Source organism: Amblyomma americanum, chromosome 2 (genome assembly GCF_052857255.1).
Source record: "Amblyomma americanum isolate KBUSLIRL-KWMA chromosome 2, ASM5285725v1, whole genome shotgun sequence".
Lineage (NCBI taxonomy): Eukaryota > Metazoa > Arthropoda > Arachnida > Ixodida > Ixodidae > Amblyomma > Amblyomma americanum.
The window spans coordinates 42630341-42644514 of NC_135498.1; the positions used below are offsets into that span (position 1 = coordinate 42630341).

Genomic DNA, 14174 nt, shown 5'->3' on the forward strand with positions numbered 1-14174 from the left:
TTTAGAAAATGAGCACGAGAAAATTGTACATGTATAAAATAAAAACAGGGCTGGTTTTTCGCAACACGTTTTCAGCACTGGCCTCGGTTCAGTGCTCGATGGCGCCATCTGTGGAATGTCCGCAGTCGAGACCGACGCCGAGCGCAGTCGACTAAGGCGTCGTTCCTTGTACGGCAAAACTCATTTCTCGACTTCAGTTTACAGACCAAAGAGAGGCAGCTTTTGCGGATTCGATCTACGCGTGAGCAAACCCGCACACGGTAGAGATGCCGCGAGGCAATCACTGCTCGAATTCGTTAAAATGGTTTATGGTTTATGGGGGTTTAACATCCCAAAGTGACTAATGCTGTGAGGAACGCCGTAGTGGAGGGCTCTGAATAATTTCGGCCACCTGGGGTTCTTTACCGTGCACTTATATGGCACAGCACACGGGCCTCTAGCATTTCGCCTCTAAGGAAATTCGACCACTACGGCCAGGGCCGAACCCGTGTCTTCCGTGTCAACAGCCGAGCATCGTAAACACTGAGCCACCACAGCGGCTTTGTGCAGAGTAAAGATAGGTGAATTGGGCGGGTGGGCGGGAGTTGGATCGATGGTAGCGGTGGGTGGGAAGCAGTGTAGTTGCTGGTCGGCGGAGCTTCTGGAAAGTAGAGGCTTCACTTTTCGAGCCTGCAGAAGGGCGCCGCCATTTTCACATTGTAGAACTAGTACTGCTTACGCAGTAAGAGTTCTTGAGGAAAGGGAGTTTCGCGAATCGCGGGGGTTTTATTAGTTGCCATAGGCTGTCGCGTAGTGCAGACAATAATGTATCAATATCAAAGGCTTAAGAAAATGTGTCGTATGGGCGATGCCTGGTATTCCCTACGTAAATTTGTACTATCAGGGAAAAAAGTTCTAACCCCTCCCCTACAAGTTTCGAAACATACCGCAAAACCTGCGGCAAGGTTCAGAAGCTTGAGGTGGGGGGGGGGGGGGGGAAGGTACGTTACTTTTGGGCCCGATAGTAGATTAGTATTAGTAGAACCAGAACGCATGCCGAATACTTGCTTAGAGACCTGCTTCATTGCCAGAGTGCAATACGGGACCATGTTTACTGTTTCTGACTCTTTGCTTGGCTTTCCTGCGAAACAAACAGCATGTCCAGGAATGCAGTGTCGCGCCTCCGAAAAGTTTAGAAGTCCAGAGACCTTTATAAAACTTTATTGTTCTTTATGTCGCCCACTATTGGATCACGCGTCGGTGACATGGAACAGCATTTGCCAGTCTAACAGAGGTCGCATAGATCAAGTTCAGTCGCACTTCCTCGCCATAACTAAACACAGTTGTTCTAGAAGGGCAAGCTGACTTCCTTCTACCTTCATAGCTTACCTGTCATAGAGTCCTTGGAGATTACGCTCACAAAAGCCAATCTAATATTTCTTTTTGAACTTTCAGGGTGTCACTGACTGCCCGGAGCTGCTGTGCTACATAATGCTGTATCACACACAAACTCACAAGTATAGTCGGATACAACTCAAGAACGAAGCGAATTTTCCCTGACAAAGGACTCCACTCCAGCCAATGGCGTCGGCTGATTATCATGAACCAGCTAGCTTGGAAATGCATAGGGGGGATTATCCCCGACTATGTAGGGAGGGGACAATCCCCTTTCACCGGCCACTTTCTGCATTGTCACGCTAGTAAGATCATGAGCCTCGGCCCACGCCATAGTTCAGAAGTGGGTCCCTTGACGGCGAGAAGCGTCTTCAGTCTTGAGATGTATCTGACTGTTTTTTACAGGCTCTTCCGCATCACCAGAAGCATCACCAATAACGCAGTCTCATGCATTATAAAAACGTACAATGAATATTCAGAACATCTCAATATATTTAACGGCTCGCAATATGCATCTCGTAAAAAAATCTGACCCATCCTGCAAATTACGATTGGACATTTCTTGAGAAGCTGTGCTGGCAACCCCTACTCAATTTCCTCATATCCGATGACCGGGAAAATCGCCTCACGGCAGCTACTTCGGTAAAACTGTTTTTAAGCTCTGTATTTGTAGTTCCTGGGGATTTAACGTCCCAAAGCGACTCAGGCTATGGGAGACGCCGTAGTGAAGGGCTCCGAAAATTTCGACCACCTGCAGTTCTTTAACGTGCACTGACAGCACACTGACAGTACACGCGCCTCTAGAATTTCTCCTCCATCGAAATTCAACCGCCGCTGCCGGGATCGAACCCACGTCTTTCGGGTCAGCAGCCGAGTGCCATAACCACAGAGTCAACGCGGCGATTAAAAGCTCTGTATTATAACGTTGCATTATATCTTGTATTTCTGTTATCCTATAGTAAAATACGCTTTGTTCAAGTCTGATTTGTATAGTCTTCACAACTTGCATTGCAATTGTGTTCATATTTGTTACCGCTTTCCGAAATTTTAATGTTCCTATGTATGCTACCTAAAGTATGAAAAATCTAGGAGCCCTCTGTAACAGCGTGTCTATAGCCGGAGTGCAGCAGTGTCAATGAAATCTTTTTAATGAACTCCATTCTTTCATTTTCCTCTAAAAACTGCATCACTAATTTTTTAACCAGGCGTCGTGTCCTAGTATGAATTCCTTCCCCTTGATAAAACTGCTTCTTTCATGGGCAGATTAACTTCTAATAACCTCAAAAGCGTAGAAAACGGTCATTAAGCTTCAGGATGAGAACGTGAAATGGCCATAACACTCCTTCGTTACCATGACAGATTGCCGTAATGCAGTAACCCTCGAGCGAGAAAAGTGGAGCCCGTGGCAATATAAACGCACTGCTGCCACTGCAGCTTTTCCTAGTGCGCACACGCCACTCCTGCATTGAAATGTTTTACACACACACACACACACACACACACACACACACACACACACACACACACACACACACACACACACACACGCACACGCACACGCACACGCACGCACACACACACGCACACGCACACGCACACGCACACACACACACACACACACACACACACACACACACACACACACACACACACACACACACACACACACACACACACACACACACACACACACACACACACACACACACACACACACACACACATGCGCTAGAACGAACGCATGATCGCCGACAGGCACACCCGCTAAGCCGGCCCACGAGCTTCGAATTGCGCTCGCAAGAGGCGGGAGCTGCTATGATGGCGCTCTCGTTTGCGACGCACGGGGTCGCCCACTTGACGTGCTGAAGTAACGCTGTGTCCCCCCCTTCGCGAGCAGAGTGTACCATCTGTCGGGAGAGTAGCGCCTCCGAAACATTTCGCAAGACACCAGCCTGGCGCCGCTCGCCGGATGCGTACACGGGAGACGGAGCGCACGCATTTCCCCAAAACGGGGTGGGAGCGATGATAGCGGGGACATAAATCACGGCTAGACGAATACGCTGCGCACCAAGGAGCTGAAAAATAAGGGGGGGGGGGGGACGAGGGTGATGTAGGGTGCAGTTTCCGGGAGCATTATGTAATGTAGCGTGAACTCTCCCGTTGTTGTTGTTGCCCTCTTTCCCTAGCTGGGGTCTGTGTTCCTTGTAAATGTCTCTTTTTTCTGTTGTCTTTGCTTTCCCCCAGAACGATGCCTTCTAATGAGCGTAGCAGCGCCGCATAAAGTACTATATAACCGCGAGCTGCAAGGATAAAAAAAGGCTGTTGCTCGCTGCCTCACGAGAGCCGCGCTGCCTTTCGAAATGTACGGGTGATGTCGGTGACAACATCGCTGCCCTCACGTATGAAGTTTTTGTTACCGGCCGCCGGTTGTTTTTTGGCCAGTACACAACAGCCAACCATACGCGACGGCGTATCTAGTAATCGAGTCCGCCTAGCCTTGATAATGTGGTCCCTGGTTTTATGGTGTTAGGGTGCAATACGGAGAAAGAAAAGAGAGGAAAAGATGTGCGTTGAGTGCTCTATAACGGGACGTTGGAATCGCCGTCGGAATGTTCGGAGCAGTGAAAATGCCTCACATTAGCTAGCCGACAAGCTCTCACCGCTACGATGGCTCTCTTATCAGCTGTCGCGTAACATTAAGGGCATGACGTTAAAGAACAATGCAGCGATCGCATGTGCCATGCTCGACAGCATCCACCGGACAAGCTATTGCGAGTGGTTCGGCATATAAATGCGTTACGAAACGAGCTGTCTGGATCCAGCTCCGATAGCTAGCGGGAGAAAGGAACAGCAGCAGACAGAAGGCTGCGGAACCTGATATGACTTTTGAAAGGTTCTCGTTTCTGCTGACACTGCCAGTGCGGATGCAATGAAGCCGGCACTTGGTCGTGTTCCAACCGGCGCGGGTGTGTGTGCGTGAGAGCGCCCGCTGCTATCGGGCCTCGGCTTTCAAGGGCCCGAAATATTGCGCGTTTGATGAACGACCAGCCGTGCGCAGATGCTTTCTCCACATTCCCCGCCAGGTCACCCGAAATTTCTTTCTTTTTTGTTCTTTTTTTCAACGAATCCTGCGCGTCGTCACTCTGCTCTGGAGAACCGGTGCTTGAGGTCGGCGAATAAGTACGCTCTCTCTTTTAGCGTGTAAATATTTCCTGTTCGTACGCTTGCTTTTACTAGATGGCTCCTGCTATGAAATTTCTCGAGTAGGCGAGGAGAAGTTTTATGACGCGCGGTATGAATTATGAGCCGAAAGAGACAGGGATGAGGTTCACGAATGTCGGGCGCCGAAATTGCGACAAGTTCGCTGCCGCAGAACAAGAATTGACCTCTTTTTCGAGCAGATTTTTTGCGTCGTGAACCTCTTTTTGTCATTGCGTTTCCTTGCACAAAGTTTCTCGGCGCGAATGCATTACACTTACGCAGGCGTTTTATTTTATTTGTTCGCAGGACAGATCAAGTGTCGGATGAAAAAATTGTGGCCAGAGCGCGAACACCCGCACAAAGAATGAAATTTTGATGGCGCTGTTTCCCGTTTGTCAATGCTGAAGAAAAAAAAAAGCCTAAATGAAGAAACTGAGGTGGTACAGTGAAAAGAAAGCAAAAAAGCTAGATGGAACGATGGTGAGGAACTGTGTGAACTTTTAGGAGCGGTACATTACACTACTAAATGAATTGCTGGTTTTAAACAACTCTTTAGTGAGGCTCTATGCTGCTAACACATGCAAGCGACATATCCGCAAAGCAAAGGCAGCTTGGTGCAGTTCTTAACCGGCCGATAATAAAAATATCCTGATAAAGAAACTTGAATAATGTACACGTTTTTGAGATAAGTGAGCGTATATATTTTGGGGTTGTTTTTAGCGCAACTTGGGGGCAGGAACACTAGACCCTACAAGCATATGTCCTGTGCAGTCCTTGCCTATGTCTTTATGAAGTGGAAGAAATATGCAATAGTAAAGCAAAATTGAAGAAACATTCTTCCAGTTAACAGAACGAGTGTCATGTTTGAGCCTACGTTCTCCAAAATAAACGAGACGAGTAATAAACAATAATAATAATAATAATTGGTTTTTGGAGAAAGAAAATGGCGCAGTATCTGTCTAATATATCTTTGGACACCTGAACCGCGCCGTAAGGGAAGGGATAAAGGAGGGAGTGAAAGAAGAAAGGAATAAGAGGTGCCATAGTGGAGGGCTCCGGAATAATTTCGACCACCTGGGGATCTTTAACGTGCACTGACATCGCACAGCACACGGGCGCCTTAGCGTTTTGCCTCCATAAAAACGCAGCCGCCGCGGTCGGGTTCGAACCCGGGAACTCCGGATCAGTAGTCGAGCGCCCTAAACACTGAGCCACCGCGGCGGGGTAATAAACAATGAGAAACCTCATTTTCCGCCTCTTCAGCTTCAGTGACACAAAACTGACTTTGAACTCCAATAAGGTGAGGTTGAGTCCATTTACTGTCGGGGAGAACTTGGTATTCAGCGAACAAGCAGAAAAAGTGCACTCCGCAATACTGTTGCGATAACGATCTGAAACTAATACGTCACAGGTAATAATCACAAGGATAGATTAAGATAAAAGAAAGCATGTGTTTCGCGTACCTAATTTGGCTGCTTCATTGCAGCAACGTGTTCGTTTAGTTTATTGCATATTTAAATATTGGCGGGCGGTAAGCTGTGGCTGTTGTAACTCGCATGCGCGAAGGGATGCAAATATTTGTCTCCCTTTTCACGCTTTGGGGCCCTGGATATTGACTAAGCGATTAATAAATCCGTGAAAAGGTATTTTGTTCACTTTATGTTTGTAGTAAAAGAAGAAAGCTAGCTACTGGAATTGATAAGCGCCGAGCTATCCAGATTACACGCTAGAAGAATTCTTATTGGACAAATTCGCTCATTATCGTAAGCAAACAGGATAGCGCTGTAGCGGCAATAACGAGTAGGAGCAAGGACACAGGTAAGCGCTCGCCTTTGCTAGCCCTGTTATTTGGGATCGTCTACATTCCATCTGAAATGTTAGGTTTTTGCAATGCGGTAGAAAATATTAGGATCAGTTGGTGGTTTCTAAAACTGTGCTGTTCCCATGCGCTCGCGAGCCGACTGCACACTTCTGGAGGCTGTAGCCTCGCGTTCATAACCTTTATTACACTAGAAGTTGTGAGATGTGGTAAGTAGTGTTTCAATGTCTGCTTTCTATCCGGATAAGTCCGCGTGAAATATAGCTCTCCTATCTTAGGCCGGGAAAGCTAGCCACGCCATGGGCATCCGCGCAGACGATTGTTGGTGATTTCGTCTGCTCCGTTTTTGCTTATACTTCGCCTAAATAGCCTGCTAGAAAATACCATTTCTCAAAGTCTTCGATGAAAGTCAAGGCTTTATTTTTCTATCACAACAAACCAACAAAAAATTGTGGCTTCATGACAAAACTTTGCCATCGGTTCCCTGGCGAAAGCTTGTCAATACGGCCGACAGCGGTGGCTGTAGCCATATTTTGAACGCCGATGTTTCTTAACGGTGAGGACGTTGTGTCTTCTAGTACTTAAATCCGGCGAATGTTCTGAAGAACTGGTGAAAATTGGTACCTCAAGGCAGCGCTACCATGACGAGGCATACAGGACTACTCTATGAATAAAACTATTGCAAAAGAAATCTACAATGTACTGGAGAGTCATTCTGGAACTAAGTGAAAACCATAATCTCAAACGTACAGTCTTGGTCAAAAGTCTTAACGCCAAAGGCTTTTCGATTCACCCGCATAACAGAGCCGTTACGGCACTTTTAAAGACCAAATCACCTTGAAATTCAACTAGAAGGTTTCTTCTTGCTGTAGCAAAGCTTCCTGCTTGACTTGTGTTTTGAATGATCCCGCTACACGGAGAATTCTAGGAACATTAATTTCGCTGCAGTGGGACGCTGTGGCCTTAAGACTTTTGACCAAGACTGTACGCAAAACTGGAACGGTCCTAACGTTCTAAGATTATGAGCTAATGCTCGCTTTTATTTTGCAGGAAAATGATGATTCTTCCGGCACTGTAGCAAAGAACTCGTCTTATCAAGGTGACGAAGTGAGGGAAGTAGATGAAATCGTTTTTAAGCAGGGATGCTCGTTATTCTCAGATGCGCACTCTGTCTGCCAAGTTTTTTTTTTGCAGTCTAGAGCAGACGTTAAGGAGCGATATCAGTGTTCCCTGCTTTGAACACAAAAAAGCGGACTGCTGTCGCGCCCGCAAAATTAGGCACACTCGTTTGATACACTACATGTTTCAAACATTCGCACGGTGCTTTTTGCCGTTAAAGCAGTTAGAATAATGCACTTCTTTTTCTTTCTATCGGCCAAGTTTTTAAAACAAGGCCGTAGTGCCTCGTGTTGTCGAGCTCAGTGAGCGGGTTTGCACGCATGAGGGACAAACCGCGGGGGAGAGAGGAGATAACTGTTTTTTAACAACCAATCCACGTTGGAGTCGTGGAGTTCAGTAGGCGGACTGATGAGGCTATAGACTTTTGGGTGGGTATGATGGTGGCTCAGCATACGGGTTACGTGAGCCACGAAAAGTTTGGTTTAGTTTATGGGGGTTTAACGTCCCAAAGCGACTCAGGGTATGAGAGACGCCGTAGTGAAGGGCTCCGGAAATTTCGGCAACCTGGGCTTCTTTAACGCGCACTGTCATCGCACTGTACACGGGCCTCTAGAATTTCGCCTCCATCGAAATTCGACCGCCGTGGTCGGGATCGAACCCGCGTCTTTCGGGTCAGCAGCCGAGTGCCATAACCACTCAGCCACCGCGGCGGCTCAAGCACGAAAAGTGGCCATAGCATTGAATATACAGCGGCCTTGCTCTTCCAGGATCGGAGTAGTTGGCATGGGAGGAGTTCGCGGGATGGTGTTCAGTTGCCGCGTGGGCTGCGTGGATAGGCGTCCTCACAACAACAACAATAACAAAAAAGAGAAATAAAAACCCTCCCGATGAGAAGAGGAGAGAGATGTACGCACTGCAAGTTGGAGCTGGGCGTGACCAGATCCCCGATGGTGGTGAGCGTGAGCGTGGACCAGTACAGTGACGCGAGGTACTTCCGGCCCAGGGCCTTCCATTCGGGGGAGTCCGGCTTGTGGTACGTCCAGTCGCCGTCGTAGTTCTCGAACTCGGACAGCATGTAGTAGAAGCAGCCGAACCAGTGGGACAGCAGCAGCAGGATGTGGATCAGGTTCACCACGCGCCACAGGTTCGGGTAGATGGTCCGAGACTCCACCATGTAGTAGAACCGGTAGCAGCGGTACACCTGCGGGGGGGACGCGGCTGTGAGACATCACCGCCAACGTTCTTAGAGAGCGTAAGGGTACCAAGAATACAATACCTTGATGAAGCGCGGAAAGCGGAGAAGAGGTGCGATGCCGATCTGGAACTGGAGCAGGTCGAGCGGCGTGAGCGCGAGCAGGTCCATGAGGAAAGGCTTGGAGCGCATGTAATGACCCGCCAACTTGCGGGCCTCGCACACCATGAGCCCCTGCTCCAGGTAGCCGGTGCGGAATTGCACCACGATGTCCAGCAGGTACACCAGGTCGGCGAAGCTGTCAGCCACGAACCTGTGGGGAAAATCAATCAATCAATCAATCAATCAATCAATCAATCAATCAATCAATCAATCAATCAATCAATCAATCAATCAATCAATCAATCAATCAATCAATCAATCAATCAATCAATCAATCAATCAATAAATAAATAAATAAATAAATAAATCGAAGAGTGCGGCGGTTACTTTTATTGGTTTAAAAATATGCAAGTTTAGCTCGGACACATCAGTGCCGAAACTACAAAATTCAAGCTTCGTAGAATCGGCTTCACTGCAGTATTACAAATAATGCGGCAAAGACACATTAACAAACGACACGGTGCTGTTGTTTTGCATCAAAAGATTGCGTTGACAATGCGCAAGAACTAAATAAGCATTGCGCTCCACTTGGCTCAGTGGCAACTCATCATGCACTAAGAACTGCAGCCATTGCAGCCTTGGCGAAGTGGCGAATGCACCACATAGGCACGGAGTCGAGAGGTGAACGAAAGCTCATCTTATCGGGAAGAATTTTGAGAAAATTAACAGTGCGTCGAAAAATACCACGGAGAAGTTAGTAAAAAAAAATCATCCGCGTTTCGGGAACGATTCTCTTGAATAATCGAAGCGTTCTGTGTATTTGGTTTTCTATTTGGTCAGTGCGTTGTTCATAAGTTCTTCAGGCATTTTTTTTACTTGTTGCAAACCTTCCCCTGAAGTTTAGTATAGGAAGAGGCGCGTCAAATATGTGGGATTACAGCATAAACAAGAGGGAAGCCAAACACATGCTTGGCAGCTGACGCATGGTAGAATCTTTACGTCTTGAAGAGCAACTACTGTGCCTGAAGTTTTATTGGAAAAAATGGTAGTTTAAGACACTCGAGCAAAGATTGGAATACTCATCTGAGCACACAGTACAGACTGCTTTTTCTAGAAAAAGAAGGAGCTAATTTTCGTAAAATCTTTAAACTTTCTTAATGCGTTTGTGCATGCTCTGTGCGATACGAAAATAGTCGGTGACTTCTGAATCCGCCGATTGCTTTGTGTACGTGAATGCTTCCAGTCTCTCTAGTAGAATGATTTGTTCCACGATCGACGCTGGTGGAGCGGCGTTGCCTTCAAAGCTCTGCCCTATCCTTGTGGTTCATGATCAGCAGAAAATCATAAACAAAAAAACTAGATGTTTCATTAAAGAAGGGGAGTGATTGAAAAGAAGGAGCATATGGTAACACTTCATGGGTATATAACCATTTTTTGTTATGCGTTCGTTATAATAGAGAAAAGGCGTAGCTGGTGTCAAATAGCGAGGGCCATGATTTTTTTTCATAACATCTAAATAAAAATAAGGAGAAAGGGAGAGGAAAGATTTACTGTAGGTTGTAGCCCGAAAGAGAGAGACAGAAGAATGAACGGAAATGCAGAGAGGTTATCTAGGCGACGCCCATTATGCTACCATACACGTGGGAAGGGGAACGAAGCGAGAGATAGGAAGGGGAGGGAGGAAAGGGATATCACTTTTCCACGTCTACGTAGGCCATTACTAACAGGATCCGCAGGGCACACACTGAAAGTTCACAACCTTGAGCTCAATTCTGAGTCCTTCAAGAACTAAAAAAGCGCCTTCGCAGCTTTAAAGAGCTGTAACACAGAGAACACAAAGCCAAAGGAGGCAGATACAGCAACTATCTCAATCATCTCTTTAGCGCTACTACTTCCTGTTATGAAATATAGACACGCCCAAACATCCACCCTCGCCAGCTAGAGAAGAGATTGCTGTGTGCGTGTACAAAGAGGAGGGGGAAAGCGTAGTACGTGCAGTGAGTGGAAGGGAGACTGACCAGAGATGCACGGAGGAGGTCTGCAGCTCGGTGAACGTCTGGCGGAGGATGAGCGCCCAGGCGTTGTACAGCACGCACCAGGTGAGGATCCAGAGCCAGACGAAGAGCGCGTTCTCGTCCGGATTGATGACGCCCATCAGCAGGCGCTCGCAGTTGGGCCGGGAGAAGAAGCGCGGCCGCGACTCGGTGGCCGGCGACGTCGCCGAGTCGCTGCCCGCCGTGCGAGGCTCGCCGATGTGGCGTGTCGAGAACCTGGGGGAGACGTCGTTGTACTAAACCAGCGCATAATCTTAGGAATCATCATCACCATCAATCGATATGACATGCACTGCAGGCAAAAATACCCCTTCCCACCCTCCCCGCTTTATCTGCAATAAACCCTGTCCTGCGCAGGCTGTCGCTTATCCTCATATCCCCATTTCATAACCTTATATACCTACCACAGTCCCTGCCGCCTCCAGCTGCGTTTCACTTCTCTTGAAACCCACTGTGTTATTCTTAGGAACCATCGGCCGTGTGTTCTCCGCATTAGGCGCCCTGCCCGCACAAATTTCTGCTTGGTTCAGCTAGGATACTATTATCGCGAGTTTGCTCCCTAACCCGGTCTGCTGCCTTCCTGTCTATTAACGTTACAGCTACCATTTCTCCTCGCATACTGGATTGTTACGTACCACAGAGCCTGTAAGTTGGCTTCCATCATCAGTTACATCTCAACTCTTTCTGACTGAGCAAAATTCGGGGCATCTGAAATCCTTATTCCGGACGCTGCGGGTCCTTTAATAGACGCCATGGCCACTTAGAAGAAGGGGGGGGGGGAGGAGGGTCACCTTTTGAGGAACGAGTCCTCCCTCTTGAGGGGGGGCTTCTTCTGTATGTGGCTGATGGCTCCGGACAGCTGGACCGTGGTGCGCAGCTTGAGCCAGCGCGAGCGGCCGGCACTAGCGGCTGCGGCGCTCGAGGGCGGCGGCGTGCCGGAGTCCGTGGGTGCCGGCGACGCCGGTGGCTGCGGGCTGCCGCCGCCCGGTGGGGGCGGCTGCTGGGCCGACGGCGGCAGCGAGAGCGTGGGGGAGGGCTCCCGCTTGGGCAGCTCGTGCTGGTGGTGGTGGGGGTGGTGGTGGTGCCGGTGGTCGGTGACCGTCGGCGAGCCGTCTGGGGAGCCCATGCCGCCGCCCGCGACCCCGCGCGGGGGTCCCTCGGCAGAGGGAGTGCGTCGTCTCGTCTGCCCGTCCACCATCATGGCCGGACGGGGCGACGGCGTCACCGAGTCACGGCATTCGCTCTGCGCAGATACAAGTGTAGAGAACGGGGCATGGTTAAGGTACACGGGCTTGTTGGTAACTTATCATGAGAATCTCTGCAGAAAGAGCACGCACAAAAACGAAGACCAGTGCTTGGGATGTCTTGTTCAGTGATGTTCTCTGTGGACCACACCCTAGCAATTCTGGACAAAAGCAGTTTTGAGCGCGAAACCTTTTATGAACGCAATTTTTTCATATAATAAAAGGCTCCACTATAAAATTCAATATGACCGCAGATCACCCAACGGTACACTTGGATTTTTGTTTCTATTAACTTTTTGTTATCGTCGAAAGTGTTTCCCATTGGTTTTCTATGGAAATTTTAAATATTTGATGTGATCGATGGAAACACTCTAAAGAAAGATATTGATACATATCAGAAAAATGAACCATTACCTTCAGTCCATAGCAGTGTCGTACAATTTTCCAATTTTCAAACTTCCCCCGAGAATTTTGGACATGGTTGTTTCTCCAGGAAATGGAGGACATATAACCTCAGATTAGCCTACATAGAAATATTTGCAAGGTCATCCCATTATGGCGGCCGGCCAGCAAGCGAGTAAAGATATAAATACACATGTGAATAACCGCCCGTGCTTCGAGGAAAAAAAGTTAGGAGGAGGGGCGGAGGTCAGAGGTGAGGGAAGATGTTGGTAGGCAGGTGGTATGTAAGGCTTGTCGTCCTGATGCGGCAAGTGGGCTATGAGAGGTGGCCTACTGGAAGGCTCCTCGTTAAATTGACCACTTGGGGCTCTTTAAAGATTACTGAGACGACACAGCTCTTGAGCGTTCAAATTTTTCGTCCATAAAACTGCGGTATCGGCGGCGTCAATTCGATCCCGCGTCCGAGATACAGTTGAACTGTTGGTCAAAAAAGAAAGTGGTGAGGGCGGAACAAAAAGCAGCGAGTAAATGCATATGGAGCTCAAAAGTCACACCAGGTGGGCAGATGTATTAAGTGCGTCTCGTTGAAACCAAAGCAAGGAATATAATTAATGGAGAATATCACTTAGGTTATTTGAAAATTAATGGTTGAGAAGAATGTCGACGGGACGGGATGCATTTCTCCTCGTTGGTGATGAATACGAATCAAATTAGGGAGTGCCTTCACTATTACCCGGATGTAGGCGGCGTATGACAGTCGTTGCTGTAGGCCTAGTAGTTGGCGCCTCATAGCGTGAGAAATATAACTGCGTTCTAGTGACTGTGTAAACGCTGAACGGATGAATTAGGGGGTGAAAAATACTGAAAAAAATTATTTTTACCGCCTCATGTGCCCGTGCGAAGACTTTAACTGTTTTACAGTTAGGTTTCTTGTGAAGTTTAGTTTGCCTCTGGTGCCATGTTCTTTGGTCCTCTTTACCCCCGTTTTGTGCTGTCATTTGTTACGAAATTCTCAATACCTTGTCTGCATATTCACCACAATTACGACTGAGCTGCGCCGACCATTGCAATCTACGGTTTCGCCAAGTGTGCGGGCGCGATAATGTGGAAAGACACGCATCCAGTGAGCCGTGCAACATCTCTCCACAGATCATCACCCACCAATCGAAAGCATCGATCAGGAAAGACAAACGCGGACAGTAAATTCAGGCAGTTACACACCGCCAACATTACGTTTCTGAACACTGAGATCAAGCGTTAAACAATGGTAGTGGTTAGTGAGCAGTGTCTCATCACTCATATGTCGTTTTATGTTTAGGCTACACTGCAAAATGATGAGCTCAATGGTCCAGAGATGAGAAGATGCAATACACTTGCCCTTGAACCGTGACTGGGACGCCTCATTAACGGCGGGCTTTTCTCCAAGATAAAGATCCGAAGCTGCAAAATTTCAGACTAAGGTCTAGTTAATGGAGCCAGGTATGTGCTTAACAAAGGACGGTTAGTTACCTTCATGGACTCTACCACACGTTATCGCTATTAAACTCTACAGGGGCCATTTTTCATGACCGTCAGTACGACAACAATTAGAGCGTCAAGTTTCATGGTTAGAAAATTAGAATCCTTTGTGTTATTGCTAAGTTAAGCACGGCAGAATGAATATATGT

At 47.9% G+C, this 14174-nt stretch overlaps 1 protein-coding gene across 1 annotated transcript in view; it reads right to left on the reverse strand.

Moving 5' to 3' along the window:
• LOC144119656 (uncharacterized) overlaps nucleotides 1–14174 on the reverse strand; it is a 591617-nt gene that overhangs the window by 61432 nt on the left and 516011 nt on the right. Inside the window, exons 4-7 of the mRNA XM_077652222.1 lie at nucleotides 11653–12104; nucleotides 10826–11077; nucleotides 8790–9018; nucleotides 8428–8714 (exon numbers count right to left, since the gene is read on the reverse strand). Coding sequence (XP_077508348.1) covers nucleotides 8428–8714; nucleotides 8790–9018; nucleotides 10826–11077; nucleotides 11653–12104 — 1220 coding nt within the window. The remainder of the gene's footprint in view (nucleotides 1–8427; nucleotides 8715–8789; nucleotides 9019–10825; nucleotides 11078–11652; nucleotides 12105–14174) is intronic.